The sequence below is a fragment of the Oryctolagus cuniculus genome, chromosome 6, assembly GCF_964237555.1.
Source record: "Oryctolagus cuniculus chromosome 6, mOryCun1.1, whole genome shotgun sequence".
In the NCBI taxonomy this organism is placed as follows: domain Eukaryota; kingdom Metazoa; phylum Chordata; class Mammalia; order Lagomorpha; family Leporidae; genus Oryctolagus; species Oryctolagus cuniculus.
Window position 1 is genome coordinate 157,642,115 of NC_091437.1, and position 16,730 is coordinate 157,658,844.

Here is a 16,730-nt window from a genome sequence, read left to right on the forward strand (position 1 = left end):
GGGGTCCCATGGCAAGTTTTTAAACTGTATCCTTAGAAGTAAGTCCATAGGAATGTATGCAGAACTATACAGCTTTACAGTTACAGACTTCATACATTCATAATTACAACTTTAGGAACATGGGGATTCTTCCCACATTGCCCACTCTCCCACCCATACTCCCAACCCATCTTCCTCCTCCCTCTCTCATTCCCACTCTTATTTTTTACTGAGATCTATTTTCAATTGACTTTATATGCTATGTGTAACTATGTTAATTAGAGTTCGACAAATAGTATTCAAAAAAAAAACTGTTCCTCAGTAGTCAAGATAAGGGCTGTTCAAGTCATTGCTTCTCAAAGTGTCAATTTTTTTTTTCAATTTTTTATTTATTTGACAGGTAGAGTTATAGACAGTGAGAGAGACAGACAGAGAGAAAGGTCTTCCTTCCGTTGGTTCACCCCCCAAATGGCCGCTATGGCCGGCGCGCCGTGCCAATTCGAAGCCAGGAGCCAGGTGCTTCCTCCTGGTCTCCCATGTGGGTGCAAGGGCCCAAGCACTTGGGCCACAGCAGAGAGCTAGACTGGAACAGGAGCAGCTGGGACTAGAATCCAGAGCCCATATGGGATGCCGGCGCTACAGGCAAAGGAGTAACCAAGTGAGCCACGGCACCGGCCCCAAAATGTCAATTTCTATAAGTGAAATACTTCTCAGTAAAATCAGTGAGGGGTTCAACAAAGTAGATGAGACTCAGTCATATTTAAATGATGATGCAGAACTGATAACAATGCCAACGGTCAGAGAACCAGTACTGTCAGAGCTGCTGCTGGAACCAGATCCTGGGGCTTTGAGGTACATGCATAGAGAACAGGCAATGTGATTCCTCCTAGACAGGGAAAATGGGGCCCCTGTACTGTGTCTAGGCCAGCTTACATTCTGTGCATTTTTGGGTTCATGTAATTCTTTTCTGTGGGGGACTGTCTTGGGCACTGAGTACTTTTAGCACTATCTCTGTCCCTACCTGCTGGATCCTGGCACCCTCTGCTCCTAGCCATGACAGTCCAGAATGGATCTACATGTTGCCCTGTGGAGTAAAGTCACCCCTGGGGGAAACTGACTGGCTAAGAGGACACTGAGAAAGTGGGAGATTGTTTGTTTGGTTTTGTTTTTTTAAGATTTATTTATTTATTTGAAAGAATTACAGAAAGAGACAGACAGGTCTTCCATCCATTGGTTCACTCCCCAAATGGCTGCAATGGCCAGAGCTGGGCCAAATCGAAACCAAGAGCGTGTCCCGGATCTCTCATGTGGATGCAGGGGCCCAAACACTTGAGCCGTTTTCTGCTGCTTTCCCAGACACATTAGCAGGGAGCTAGATTGGAAATGGAGCAGCCAGGACTTGAACCACTGCCCTTGTGGGATACCAGTGCCACAGATGGCAGCTTTATCCACTATACCACAGCATGCCAGAGTGCTGTGAAGGTAGAAGACTCATTAGATCTGCTGTATGTCATGTTTCAGAGGATGGAGATCGGTGACAGTTCACAATTCTGTATCAGACTTGTTGATATTTTTCAATACACTGAGTAACATACATTCATACAATTCTGAATGCTGTCTCGTTTGTTAACTACAACAAAAGTCTATAATGATATCAGCAAATTCTGAATCATTAAAAACACAGCATGTTCACTATTTTTAAAGGGGTAAAATAGGCTTAATACAACATTTAAAACATTTTTAAATTGAAACAAATTTTGTTTGAAATCTTTTCTCTAAAATATATCCTAGTTCCTGCATACTGCAGTTCATTGGGCATTTCTCTATAAAGGAAAGTGTTATAGTGTCTCATTCATTGTTTGTGACTATCCGTTTAAATGCTTTGCCTACTGAGACATTTCCTTAAATTTTGAAAGGTTCTGTGTGTCCAGGATGGTGAATGTTAGAACTGAGGAGATGATATTCACAATGTTTTAGCATAAATATGGATAAATCTCCAGGGGGAAGTGTGAAGAAGGCAACACTTAAAACCAAAACAAATAAGTAAATAAGCAAGCTTTAAAATGTGGATGACTTTGTTATCTTACTCTTGCTGTTTTTACTTTTAGGATGGCCTTGTTAAAGCTGATATGGAGAAATTGACATTTTATGCAGTATCTGCTCCAGAGAAGTTGGATCGAATTGGTGCTTACCTGGCAGAAAGATTGAGCAGGGATGTTGTCAGACATCGCTCCGGGTAAGGGAGCTGATTGCTGCTAATGTAGTCTCTTCAGAAAATCCTCCCTAGGCTAAGTTGTACAGTAAATTATTATGTCATCTAGCCAGGCAGAGACAGTATTTGGAGATAAAATACTGTAATATTATACAAAGAAATGTGTGGTACCTACATAGATGCTGCAGCTTTTATTACTTTCCTGGTGGTGGTCAGATTTTGTAAAAAACAAAAACAAAAGCTCAAGTTAGTTAAGAGTTGCTTCAGTGTAACTCTCCAGTAATTTCTGAGATTTTTCTAGTGGGAAGTATTGGAAATTGACTGCCTTAGTCTTTCAGTGCTATACTATAATTTAAAAATCAGCCTCTAGATTCAAAAAGAAAACAAAGATCCCAACTTCGGTTTTGCCCCTTAGAGGAATAATAAGAGAGAACCATGTTAGGCTGAGATACCAATGTGGGAAGGAGTGCTGTGCTGGCTGTATTCCTCTCTCTAAATTGAAGTCCATCATCTTCATCTAATCTCTGTGCTTGAATGGTAGTAACTGTGCAACTTGGATAATATTTTTGCTAATACTATAAATATATGATCTTGGAGTACTTAATTCTCCAAGTGATAAATGTGTTTGCTGCACCTCAACATTGTTTAGTAAAATTTAGACCATTTTACTGGGTCAAGGCAGAGTTTTATCGTTGATTTTGAAGGAAAATTACCTAAAGAGTGAATTTTAATTTTTAATGCAAGATTTAAAATCTGAAAGAAGTAAAATTTGTGAGACATTTTCATATAGTAGAATGTGGTTGCTGCTGCTGTTTGGTTAACTCATGTTTACAAATATAGTAGCTTATGTGAGGGATTTAGGGATGTTGCTTTAATAATTATTTTGAAACAGATATAAATACATATGCTTGAAAGTCTGGAAAATACAAAGAAAAGACAACACACAAAGCTTGCAAAGTTGAAGCAGCTATGAAAGCATTATTTTAAGAAGGGAAAATGGAGTAGTTCAGGTTTTGTGAGGATTATTTTATAATCTTAAGATCATTACTGCTATATATTAATTAAGATTCCAGTGAAAAGCACTTGGAATTAAAGCAGCTAGAAATGTTTGCCATCATTTTTTATCCTCAGGTATGTTTTAATTGCTATGGAGGCACTGGACCAGCTTCTCATGGCTTGCCATTCTCAAAGCATCAAACCATTTGTAGAAAGCTTTCTTCATATGGTGGCAAAGCTGCTGGAATCAGGGGAACCAAAGCTGCAAGTTCTTGGGACAAATTCTGTGAGTAAAAGTATTCTCTTAATTTTAATTAGCATATTTAGAATCATCTCTTCTTAGAATGTCTTTACCTGATAAAGGCAAATTCCTTGGGCAGGGTAATTTAGCAATTAGTATTAATGAAGATGATTAACTTTTTCTCCTGCTCCTTATAATATTAACTAATCATAATGGAATATCTGCCTGTACATGAATCTGTGCCTACGTCTTAATTTTCTTTGGATTGGCTGTTACAACACTAACTTTGAATCCTACTCCTGAATTTCTATTTTGTATCTTCAAATATTATAGTTTCTGTTTTTGGATGTAATTCATGTACCATAGAGCTCATCCATTTAAAGTATAGAGTTCATTGCTTTTTATTATCTTCACAGAATTATGTATTTATCACCCCATTCACTTCTCTCCTTGTCTCTGGAATTGACTGATTTACTTTCTGTCTATGGATTTGCCTATTCTGAACATTTTAAATAAATGGAACCATCCATTATACAATCTTTTGGTCAGAATTCTTTAAAGTAGCCTAATGTTGCTAAGGGTTATTCATGTGATGGCATATATTAGTACCTTATTCCTTTTTATGTCTGATATTCCATGGTATGAATACACTATATTTAACCGCTCATCAGTCTTGGGCATTAGAATTGTTTCCACTTGTTGGCCAGTATGAATATTGCTGTTATGAACATTCGTTTACAACCTTATGTATGAACATGTTTTTGTTGTGCAGACTTAGCAGTGTAATTGCTGTGTCCTGTGGTGAATCAGTGTTTTCCCTAGTAGCTGCATTATTTTACATTCCCACCAGCATTGCATGTTCCAGTTTCTCCGTGTCCTTGCTGATACTTGTTACTGCTTGTGGTCTTCACAGAGGTTCTGAAGTGGGATCTCCTGGTGACGTTGATCTTCATTTCCCTAGTGACTAGTGATACTGAAACTTCCTTGTGTGTGCTGGTTGATTATTTGTATATCTTCTTCAGAAAAACCTCTTTCAGACACTTTGTTCAACTTTTGATTAGATTGTGTTCATTGTTGAGTTTTAAAATTCTTTATATATTCTTGATGTCAGTCCTCCATCAGATACATGATTTGCAAATATTTTTCCTGTTCTATCATAGCTTTTGTCATTCTTTATGGTATGCTTTAAATCACTGATATTCTTAATTTTGATGAAGTTCAGTTGATTTTTTTTTCTTTTGTGCTTTTAATCTTACATATAAGAAGTGATTGCCTAATCCAAGGTCATAAGGATTTACTCCTTTTGTAAATCTAAAGTTTTATACTTTTTAGGTCTATTACTCTTCCTGAGTTAATTTTTGTATTTGATGTAAATTAGAGGTTCAGCTTTATCCACAGTTTGTTTAGAGGTACTCAGTTGTCACATTACTGTTTGTTGAACAGACTATTCTTTCCCCATTGAATGGAGGTGGAACACTTTGGAAAATCAATTAAGCATGAGTGTAGGGATTAATAATATCTTCATTCCTCCTTAGACGTCTGACCTAGTTCTCCTTGCCATATCCATTTCTTTTATCCTGAACCATAGTGTATTGAACATATGTGAGGTTAAGGAAGGCATACGTACCTAAAGAGGAAAATAAAATACAGATAAGGTTTAATTTCATTGTATAACCTTCAGTCTTTCCATTCCAGCTTCATTCTGAGGAAGCATTAAGGAATTCTTCCTACATGAATACTATATGTTAGGAAAAGAGTTGCAGATTGGTGCCTGCTCACACGGGGCACCATAAATGTCAGGAAAAGAGGTCAGAATAGAGAGGAGGCAGTGTATGAATTTATAGCCAGACTGAATTTATTCAGAGAAAATGAATTCACAGAGGTGGGTGACCAACTGCCTGCGTGCCCATGATGGAACACGTGGCAGAAGGCCCCGTCCCCCAGGGGCTGGGCCTTTTTATATTGTAGTGGGGCTGGGGTAAGAGACAGCAGGCTGAGGGGAATTCCTGGGACTGGTAGGTCTTTCAGGTGGCCTTGGGAGCTGGGTATGAAGGCGATAGGATATGAGACCCAATTGAGATTCAAGGGCAAGGGATACATACATCCAGTGTTTATCTTTTGGGCAATGAGCAAGAATGGCTGAGGCTTATGTTTTTGTTTTATCACTATATATCCCCATTCAGATATTAACAACTAATAAAATCATATATCACCTGCTATTGTTTCTGAATAATTATGTTCTGATACAGGAAGAGGAAGTATAGTAGTGACTGCCAGTGTGGATTAGAGTCTGATAGCTCTGATTTGAATCGAGCCTGCACTGCTTTGGGGTTGGTTATCTTTGGCAAGTTATTTAATTCCCCCTTGCCACAGTTTTTTATCCGTGAAGTGAATATAGCAGTAGTACCAGTCTTAAATGATTGTTGTTTGACATGTAATATATGTGAAGCTCTTAGAGGAATACATGGCACTGTTCTGTTAGTACTGGTGGTAGTGTTGTGGGATGAGGAGAGTGATATCAGTTCTTCTCTCATACCAAAGAAGAATTTCTGTGTGGACAGGGACAGTAAGCAAAGTGAAGTTTACTGAAAGCAAGAAGCCTCCTGATGCAGCAGTCAGGAGGGAGACACAAGGGAGGAGTTGCCAGAGAAGCTTGCAAGTGCTGGCTCTTTCGTACACAAAGTGTGTGTCTCTGATTAGCCCCTTTCTGAGAAGTGAGTAGATATCTAACCAATCAGTGGAGAGGCAGAATAACAGCTGATCAGGAGGTCAGAATAACAACCAATCAGGGAACTGAAAGTGTATGCTAATGAGACATGCCACATGAACCAATCAGGGAGCTGACATTGGAGTAGCCTGTTTTGCAGGGAAGTGTTCAGAGTGCTCAATCAGGTCAATTTGGCAGACTCACCAACATCTTAACATTACAGACTCCCATCCTCAGGACGCCCGGAGAGTACATGGTGTGTTTTTTTCTCTTTTCTATGTTTTGCATTCCTTTTCTAGGGGCCACTGAAGTCCTTATCAGTATTAGATTGTTAAAAATGCCAAAGTGTGTAAATAAAATCCTCATCCAGAAACCCTTAGTATGATTTTTTTCCATTCATTTCTAAGGGGAACGATGGGGTTTTCTAAATGCAATTAGGCAGTGCAGCGGGTTTTGTTTCCAGCAAGGTGGCTTAAACTTCTCCTGTTTCCTTTATAGTTAGGCAAGGAAAGCTTAGGAGAAATGTTTTAGTAGTGGTGGGGGAGGAGTTTTAGTGTATATTGTCAGAAATTTCTTTATTTGTAACCAGCAGTGTATATGTACCATTTTAATGCATCATTTGGGCAACAAGATAAATTCTTCAGTTATCTGCTTTGAGTAAATTATATTAAGTAAATGCTGTCTTATCTTGGCTAACCTTGTATTAATTTCTTAGTGTTGCTAAGTGCCCTATGTTAAATATGACCAATACTTAAGATTTAATATTTTTAGATTTATTAGTGGTCTTTGTACATGTTATTTCAGTTTTTTGATATTTGCCTCTCTGTGCTGACCCACCCAGTATGGCAGTAGTTTATGAAGTTTTTGTAGACTCTTCTTTGTTGGGAAAATTGTGCGAGATATACATTTTATTCTTACCTCTTCTTAATTTTTTTCAACTTGTTGAAGATTTATTATTTATTTGAAAGGGAGGGAGATACATAGATGAATAGAGATATCGATGTCTTCCATCCTCTGATTTACTCCTTAAGTGGTCACAGCAACCAGGGCTTGGCCAGTCTGAGGCCAGGAACTCCATCTGGGTCTCCCACATGCATGGCAGGGCCCAAGCACTCAGACCATCCTCCACTGCTTTCCCATGTATTAGCAGGAAGCTGAATTGGAAGTGGAATAGCTGGGATTTGAACTGGGATGCAGACTTCCCAAATTAAGTGGCTGCTTAACTTGCTGCCCAATGATGTCTGGCGCTTCAGGCCAGGGCTTTAAACTGCTGTGCCCCAGTGCTGGCCCCTCAGGGTTCATTTTTATCAAAAACATAAGTATTTGGTTTAGTATTTTCTGAAATTACCCATGTTTGGTATGTAGATTGAGATTCTTGAAAATTGGAAACTGGGGCTGGCATTATGGCATAGTGTTTGGTAAAGCAGCTGCCTGTGACACCAGCATCCTGTGTGGGCACTGGTCGTGTCCTGGCTGTTCTACTTCCAGTCCACCTCCCTGCTAATGGCCTGGGAAAAGCAGCAAAAGATGGGTCAGGTGTTGCATGGGCTCCTGCCACCAATGTGGGAGACTGGAATGAAGCTCTGCCTCCTGGCTTCAGCCTGGCCCAGTGCCACCTATTGTGACCATCTGGGAGTGAACCACTGGATGGAAGATCTCTTTCTGCCTCTCCCTCTCTGTAACTCTGACTTTCAAATAAATAAATAAACCTTAAAAAGAAAAAAAAGTTTATCACACCTCTTGACCGTGGTGCCTTTTGTTTTGGATGACGACTTAATCTCTGAATCTGTGAAATGGGGATAACGGCACACCCTGTGCAGGATGTTGAAGTGATTAGTAAGAACTCGTGTGGAAACACCTACCTAGCACAGTATGTGTTGCAGAATATTTAGTGGATCGCAGTTTAACCTGAGCCAGATGTAGTGTGGATAGTTTCTTGGTCCTTTCTAAATAATATGAATGATATAAATTTATAATTTTGAACAAGAGCCCTAGTTCTAGCTGAGTTTAAAACCTTTTTGGTGTCATAATTTTGTATTTTTGTGCTTATTCTATGCTTATTTCAGTTTTGTTTCTAACAGATTAGTAATTTTATGTTGATACTCTGGTTGAGTAATTCTTTTGGATACAGTCTTTTTTTTTTTTTTTAAATCTTTTTTTTATTTTTATTTTTTGACAGGCAGAGTGGACAGTGAGAGAGAGAGAGACAGAGAGAAAGGTCTTCCTTTGTCTTCCTTTGCCATTGGTTCACCCTCCAATGGCCGCCGCGGCCGGCGCACCGCGCTGATCCGATGGCAGGAGCCAGGTGCTTCTCCTGGTCTCCCATGGGGTGCAGGGCCCAAGCACTTGGGCCATCCTCCACTGCACTCCCTGGCCACAGCAGAGAGCTGGCCTGGAAGAGGAGCAACCGGGACAGAATACGGTGCCTAACCGGGATTAGAACCCGGTGTGCCGGCGCCGCTAGGCGGAGGATTAGCCTAGTGAGCCACAGCGCCGGCCTGGATACAGTCTTTTAAAACTATCTAATTATATCCTGGCAGATACATATTAAATTTGCAAGTAAACAGTTTGTTACAAATCACCAAATTAACAAGAAAGCTAATGATAAAAGAGAGTGCATATCAAGGAATCCTAGGAGCCAAGGGATATGACATATGTGAGGATATTTAAAATTTCCTAAATATAATGTATCTCTTTTTGATCATTACAAAGAAGACAGAACAAATTCTACCATTTCAGGATTTTTCTTGTCACTTGAATTTGTCATGATTTCCTTCAGTTTATGTACCCTTTGTCTCCTCTTTTTTGTGTAAGTTTTATGCATTCATATGTTTTGTACAACTGTCTAGGAAGATTTCTACCCACTATTAAGAAATTGTATTCCCTAGAGGTATGGCCCAAGTTCATCATTGAAGCAGTGTCAGCGTCCAGGAAATGCAAAAGAACTTTGCAGTAAGATCCCTGCTTTTAGAGAGTGGGCTCATTCTCCAAAAGGAACTGAATTGCAAAATTATAGCTAATGTTCAGAATGTAATATCCTTGATTTTATAGAAGTTCATTATTTAAAAATTCCTTTCTATACATGAGGGTACATTAGAAAGTTTGGAAAATGGAGTTAAAATGACTATTTTTGTGTCAGTTTTTAAAAAACGTGTATTTTCATCTACTTGAAAGGCTAGAGGGGAGAGAGAGAGAAATATTTTCGCTGATTGTTTCATGTATTTCATTTGATTTTTATTTGGATGTTGCTTGTTAAATAATAAGTGAAAATAAATGTATTTGTTTCACAGTTCCAGATTTTGCTTATGTTGATGTTTTTGTCTTTCAGTTTGTGAAATTTGCAAATATTGAAGAAGATACACCATCTTATCACAGGCGTTATGACTTTTTTGTGTCTCGATTTAGTGCCATGTGTCATTCCTGTCATAGTGATCCAGAAATACGAACAGAGTATGTATTATTTTACTTTATGATGTATAGTAATTGATGGAGTTCTTTATTGATAAATAACATGTTTACAGATTCCATAATGATTATGAAAGGAAAAGAGGTATGGCTGAAGTGTGGCCTTTGGTTTCTGTTTGAAGATATAATGGCCAGCTGAAGCAGCACAGTTACAGTGGTTTCCCAAATCACTCCTGAAAAGTCAGGATCTTTGCCAGAGAATGTCCCTTCATTCCCCGCCACTCATCTCCAATTCTGCCATTCTGTCGTTTCCTCCTGCAGGGACTCTAATGTAGTTGCATGGGTGTCCTTGCTGTTTCTTGCACTCTGTAGACGTATTTCTCCTCAAGGCACGTGGGCACATTGCTCTTGGTGCCTAGAACAGTTCCCCCAGAAACCCAAGTGGCTTGTTGCTTCAGTTTGGTTCAGATTTCTGCTCAAATATCATGTTATCATGCTCTCCTTACCACCTTTTATGAGATATTAGCTCCTACCATTCATTATCTTCATTATATATCTCTTTGTCTGTTGCTCCCTGGAATATAAATTCCAGGAAAGCGAGGACTTTTTCTTTCTTTTTTTATGATTTATTTTATCTGATAGAGTTAAAGAGATAAGGAGAGACAGAGAGAGATCTTCCATCCATCCATTTATTCATTCCCCAGGTGGCCACAACAGCCAGGATGAAGCTGGGAGCCAAGAGCCTTTTTCAGGTCTCCCGTGGGGGTAGCAGGGGCCCAAGCACTTGGACCATCTTCCGCTGCTCTTCCCAGGCCATTAGCAGGGAACTAGATTGGAAGTGGGCACCCAGACGTGAGCCAGTGCCCAAATGAAGTGCTTGCATCACAAGTGGCAGCTTCACCCCCTGAGCTGCAGTGGAGGCCCTTCGGTCCTTGTTCTGATGACTGATGTATCACTAGCACTTTAAATAGTGTCTGGCACATGTAGGGCCCCGTGTAAGCACTTCTAGAATGAATAAATCAGCAAAATGAGTGAATACTACTGAATCATTGCTAGTCTGACAGTTGTGACAACTGGCTGGGACATTTTTGAACATTTCTTTTAGATATATCCTAGTAAAAATCTGAAACAAAATGCCTACCTGCAGACACAATCTAGAGGTTGATATCTGTGTATCAATGAGAAACTTCAAAGCCAAAACAACCTTGGTAAATACAGGAAGTAGTCTCAGTATGACTTTAATACACCTAAACAGAAAGAAGTCAGCCTGAATTCAGAGGGTTATCATGGACAGTCAGTAATCAAGACCTGATAATCAAAACTTAGTTTGATTTGTAATTTTACTTTTAAAATAAATAAAGAAATATGCAAGCTACATGTTTGGTTTACATAAATGGAAACAAATACAAATTATTTTTTTAAGTTGGAGAAAGAAAGCTGAAAGGTGTTTTGATAATTATTTTCAGATAAAAGATTCGTTTCTGTGATGCTATTAGTGTTATGTTTTCCTCAGTATAAAGTAGTAATGCAGGTCACACACAGTACTGCTGTTATCCCTTTATTACGAAGTATAAAGCCTTAGATGTGGGGTAGTATAATTACCTTGTAAGAATAAATCTCCTAATTATCCCAGTTAAACCCCCTTTTTTTTTATTTCCCTCCCTCAAGGACATTTAAAAATATTGTATAAAATGTTCTCTCTTCTCAAAGGCAAATTATTAAATTGTTAATAGGGCAAAACAGATAATGAAATTAGGCAAAGAAAATGGCATTTTCCCCCAAGATTTTAAAAGTTTTGCTTTCTTTTAAAATACAGAAAATAGAATGTTGTATGCATTTCTTTAGTATTATGAGGATTATTAAAATAGGCAGGCGCTTCTTAAATTTTGGCTAAAGTGAATTTCACATATAAACCACTGTAGATAAAAAGTGTTTCTGATATCCATAATAATTTATAAAAGAGTACATTTCAAAAATTTTGTGACTTAAGTGAGCTTATATACTTAGGTGTTTATCACCCGCTCCTGAAATATCTTATGAATATATTTTCACATAAAGGTCTTCATTAATATTTACAAAAAGAAACTTGAAATTTCCTATATCCAAATGAAAGATTCCTAATTATAGGTCTCTCTAGTATTATGTTATATTTGAAGTTCCTAAATGCCAGCATTTTTTTAATCACTGTAGAACAAATGAATAAACTAAAATACTCTAACATCTTAGAGGGCTTGATTCTTTAAAAAAAAATTATATACTTATTTATTTATTTATTTAAAAAGCAGAGCCAGACAGAGAGTGAGCGAGTAAAAGAGCACTCACACGATCTTGCATTTGCTGGTTCATTCTCCAAATGACTGCAACAGCCAGGTCTGGGTCAGTCCAAAGCCTGGAGATAGGAACCCATACAGGTCTCCACATGGGCGGTAGGACCCCAAGCACGTGGGCCAATTCCACTGTCTTCCCCATGCACGTTAACAGGAAACCGAATTGGAAGTGGAGCAGCGGGGGCTCAAATCTGCACTCTGATATGGGATGTTGTCATCACAAGTAGTAGCTTAACCCACTGTACTGCAACACTGGTCCCATTTTCTCATTTTCCTGAAATAAAAGCTCATATGGTTTTCTTTGGGTGTGTTTGTATCCTCATTTAGGTTTTCACTTAGATACTTATCAGTCCTTTTAGTTTTGGCAAATCTTTATTAAATGGGGCTGGCAACTATTCAGATTTTCTTAAAATTGCCTTGCAGAAAGGGTTCCCTTTGGCTGTGATGGAGATAATGCTTATCATCATGCTAATTATTTAAGCACTTTACTACATTAACTCGTTTAAATTTTATGACATTCCTATGTGGTAGGTATAATTGTTCCATATTACTGATGGAAACTAAAATCTTTTTGGAGTTATGGCTGCACACCCTTTCCACCCTCACCCCAAACACAGGCGCCACCTGTGCTGCTACTCCATGTGTCGTCTTGTTTGCTTACGTGTGCTCTGCACCTTGTGCTTTCTTGTCACAAGAAAGAGTAGTAGCAACAAGTGAAGCAAGCTTGTTTCTGTAGTGCTGTCAGCTTTGCCCTCTTACGATAGCGTGCAATAATCTTTCAAGATGTCTTTACCTATTAGAAAACTGTGGATACATGTGCTACTTTGGAACTAGCAGTATTTGTCTTCATGTCTTCTGATTCCTTTTCTTCACCTCTGCAGTCTCCTGTTGCTGCCACCTCCTCTTCTGTGTTTGCTGCCCCTGAATGCTTGTGTTACTTCTCTGTAGGGTTGGAAAGCACTGTCACCCCTCCCCCATATCTGCCATTGAGCAGCTTTTGGAAGACAATGCTAGGTAGGGTGAATAAACCTCTTCATTGGTGAGTATTTCAGGTGGCTCACTCCCCCCCCCTCACACACAAAGAAGTAAATAGCAGTCAGATAGGGCTAGAAGGAAGATGTTTTTGAAACAAGTGGGCCACCAGATTAGGTGTGCTGGAGCCTGTTCTTCCACAGCTTCTGTAAGCTGTTTCATTCTACTAGTCTCTCCTTCTGAGCCTACAGATGTTTGTGAGGAAGTTGGGGGCTGTGAACTGGGAGAGGAGAGTAGGCAGCATTTGCTCACTATATTGATCAGTTTAAGATATATATTCAGGGGCTGGCGCTGTGGCGTAGTAGGTAAAGCTGCCGCCTGCAGTGCCGGCATCCCATATGGGCACCTGTTCGAGTCCTGGCTGCTGCACTTCTGATCCAGCTCTCTGATATGGAAAGCAGTAGAAGATGGCCCAAGTCCTTGGGCCCTGCACCCATGTGGGCGACCTAGAAGAAGCTCCTGGCTCCTGGCTTCTGGCTTTGGATTGGTATAGCTCCAGCTGTGCGGCCAACTGGGGAGTGAACCAGCTGGACAGAAGACCTCTCTCTCTCTCTGCCTCTCCTCTCTCTGTATAACTATGACTTTCAAATAAATCTTTAAAATATATGTATTTATACATAAATATATGTATATTTATGGCTGAGATATCTATTACATTTTGATGGTGCTTATTTGCCTTACCTTTAAAAGGACCACCTTAGTCTTCTTTCTAGACAGACTGTGGGAGATAAGAGACTCTTAGGGAAGACCAGTGAGAACAGTCTGCAGAAGCAGGCAGGGTGTAACAGGAACAGTGAGATTCTGTCAGCTTTTACTTACAGGCCAGAAGTGGAAAGACTCTTAATTCAATTATTAAGATGATTATCATCATCATAGGAAAACCTATGATACATGAAGTACATGTCTATATTTTGTAATGTTTCTGAGCTGTGTTTTTATGTCTTTTTAAATTTTTAAAAATATTTTAGGGATAAGCATTGTGGTACTATGGGTTAAACTGCAGCTTGGGACTCCTGCATCCCATTTTAGAGTGCCTGGAGTTGAGTCTTCCCTCTGCTTCTGATCCATCTTCTTGATAGTGTGCCTGGAGGTAGCAGATGATAACCCAAGTACTTGGGTCCCTGCTGCCCACGTGGGAGACTTAGATTTCCTGGCTCCTGACTTCAGCCTGGCCTGGCCCAGCTATTCCAGGCATCTGGGGATAAACCAGCAAATGGAGTATCTCATTCTCTGTCTGTCCCTGCCTCGCTGTCATTATGAATTTCAAATAATTAAATCTCCCAAACAATTTTAAAATTTTAATTATACATATTTTTGGTACAGTGTGATAATTTAATACATTTAACTATGTGTATTGATGAAATCAGATTGTTTCTGTCTTACATATTTTTAAGATTTTTATTAGCAGTTACACATATGGGTTGCAGTGATATTTCAGTAAATGTATACATTGTGGAGGGACCGGCACTGTGATGCAGTGGGTTAAAGCCCCAGCCTGCAGTGCCGGCATCCCATTTAGGCGCCGGTTCGAGTCCTGGCTGCTCCTGTTACGATCCTGCTCTCTGGTATGGCCTGGGAAAGCAGTGGAGGATGACCCAAGTCCTTAGGCCCCTTCACCTGCAGTAGAAGATGGCCCAAGTCCTTGGGCCCGGGTCTCACCCTCAGTGGAGACCTGGAAGAAGTTCCTGGCTCCTGACTTCCAACCAGCTCAGCTCTGGCGTTGCGGTCATTTGGGGAGTGAACCAGTGGATGGAAGACCTCTCTCTCTTTCTTTGTCTCTGGCTTTACCTCTCTCTGTAACTCTTTCAAATAAATAAAATAATTCTTTTAAAAAAATGAATACATTGTGGAGTGATTATAAATTCTGGTTTTAAAAGGGTGATTTTCAAAGTCTTTGGAATAATCAATCTCTGCATCCATCTTAGATTTTTGAAATTTTAATTTCTTAGAATTACCACATGTTATTTTAAGATATTTTGTTAAGATAAAAATATTAAGATAACAATATGTACTTGACATTCATTCTTTAGTTGGCAAACAGACTTGTTCAAATAACTTTTTCATGGTTCATTTATTTTTCTATTTGGTGAATAGAATCCGAATTGCTGGAATCAGGGGTATTCAAGGTGTGGTTCGCAAAACAGTTAATGATGAACTTCGGGCAACCATCTGGGAACCTCAGCATATGGATAAGATTGTTCCATCCCTCCTGTTTAACATGCAAAAGATAGAAGAAGTTGACAGGTATTAATAAAGATGTTAGAGCTGAGGCTGTTACTTAACATGTGTGCTTGCTCAGTAAGTTTTGTCTTTAGTAAGATTAAAGTGGTAGTCTTGTAAAGTTGCATGAGTTTAAATATGTGTTCCTTTCTGGAGCAATTATTTATCCTAATGAGCACGTTAGACTTAGCGCACCACAGATTCCTGCTTGTGCTCTTGGCCTTTATTTCTTATTAGAGTAAGTTTATACTTCTTGCTTATTATTGAGCATCAGAATTGTTGTTTAGTTAATACTACCTAAAGTTTCAGATGTGAGAAATATAAATTATAGCTGAACTTCTGTTATTCTTTAAGGATCCAGCATGCTTTCTCATAGGGAACTACAAAGAACCAAAATAATGATAATAATAATGATAATTGCTACTCATTTTTTTTTCAACAAAAAGTTTAGATGCACTTCATTTCTGATTGATTTCAGAATGGAATATTCTTTTTGGATGTATGTTGATTTTCTGTTTCACACAGCCCCATTCAGTTGCACTTAGAATTCTGTACTGTATTTCACTTTTTCAAATGCCAGAAGCATGCTTTTGCTCTGCATTTCTGTTGCTACACACATAGATAATACGTGGTTGATTAGGCTTCAGATGCAAAATCTCCAATTTGACCTGTTATCTTGACCTTCCTACTGGTCTAAAAATGAGATGTAAAGATAATGCTGTGATTGAATTTATATATCTATGAAAGTTATGCAAATTACAGGATGGATTTATGCTTAATTCCTTAGACATGACTGTTTCCAGCTTTAGTCCTTTTCTAAAGTATGAGACTTGGTGTATTTTAACACCTTCTGTATGTTTCTTATTCTTGGCACTGTTGCTGAGGCTTAAGTTTCCCCATCTAAAATATTTATAATTTAAAAGGTTGCTAGCTAGTTGGGAACTCATTTCCCATAAATATGAATATTGAAGTCCAGGGTTAGCATAAGAGAAAAAATATTAGTTGCTGAATCTTAACAAATTGCGGTTTTTCACAATATAATTCCAAATGCCATAGATAGGCCTTATTATTATTATTGCACATGAATACATTAACCTAAAATCATGTTTCAAGAGCTGAACAAAACAAATACTGTATACCGAAGACATCTACATATGCAGATGTTTTACATACATACATATACAGATGTTGTAACTGAAGTTTTTTATTAATTTTGTTTTTAATTGGTATGTACCAATTTACATACTTGGGGATATATAGTTTATTATTTTAGTACATGTACACATTGTGTAAAAATCAGATCAAGGTAGTTGGTATATACTTCATTTCATATTTTTATCTTTTCTTTATAGTGAGAACATTAAAATCGTTCCTTGTAGTTATTTTGAAGTATTCAATATTCAATGCAGTATTATTAATTGTAGTGACCCTACTGTTCAGTAATTTACTTTTTAGTCACAAGCTGTAGCATAGTTTTTAACTTCATTTTATTTTTACCCATTTGCACTTAAACTAGGGACACCTGAAGGTGTTCTTGCTAAACGTTTGCTGTAAGGTAGAAATTGTGTCAGAGTGAACATATAGCAAGCTGCTGAGCGCTTTACCTATATG

At 38.6% G+C, this 16,730-nt stretch overlaps 1 protein-coding gene across 7 annotated transcripts in view; it reads left to right on the forward strand.

Annotated features, from left to right (window-relative positions):
- The window catches only part of EFR3A (EFR3 homolog A), a 121,318-nt gene that overhangs the window by 51,219 nt on the left and 53,369 nt on the right, over window positions 1–16,730 (forward strand). For all 7 annotated transcript variants that reach the window (XM_051844033.2, XM_070075500.1, XM_051844031.2 and 4 more), the window contains exons 3-6: window positions 2,088–2,215; window positions 3,323–3,473; window positions 9,464–9,585; window positions 14,994–15,143. In XM_051844033.2, coding sequence (XP_051699993.2) covers window positions 2,109–2,215; window positions 3,323–3,473; window positions 9,464–9,585; window positions 14,994–15,143 — 530 coding nt within the window. In that variant the 5' untranslated portion in view covers window positions 2,088–2,108. The remainder of the gene's footprint in view (window positions 1–2,087; window positions 2,216–3,322; window positions 3,474–9,463; window positions 9,586–14,993; window positions 15,144–16,730) is intronic.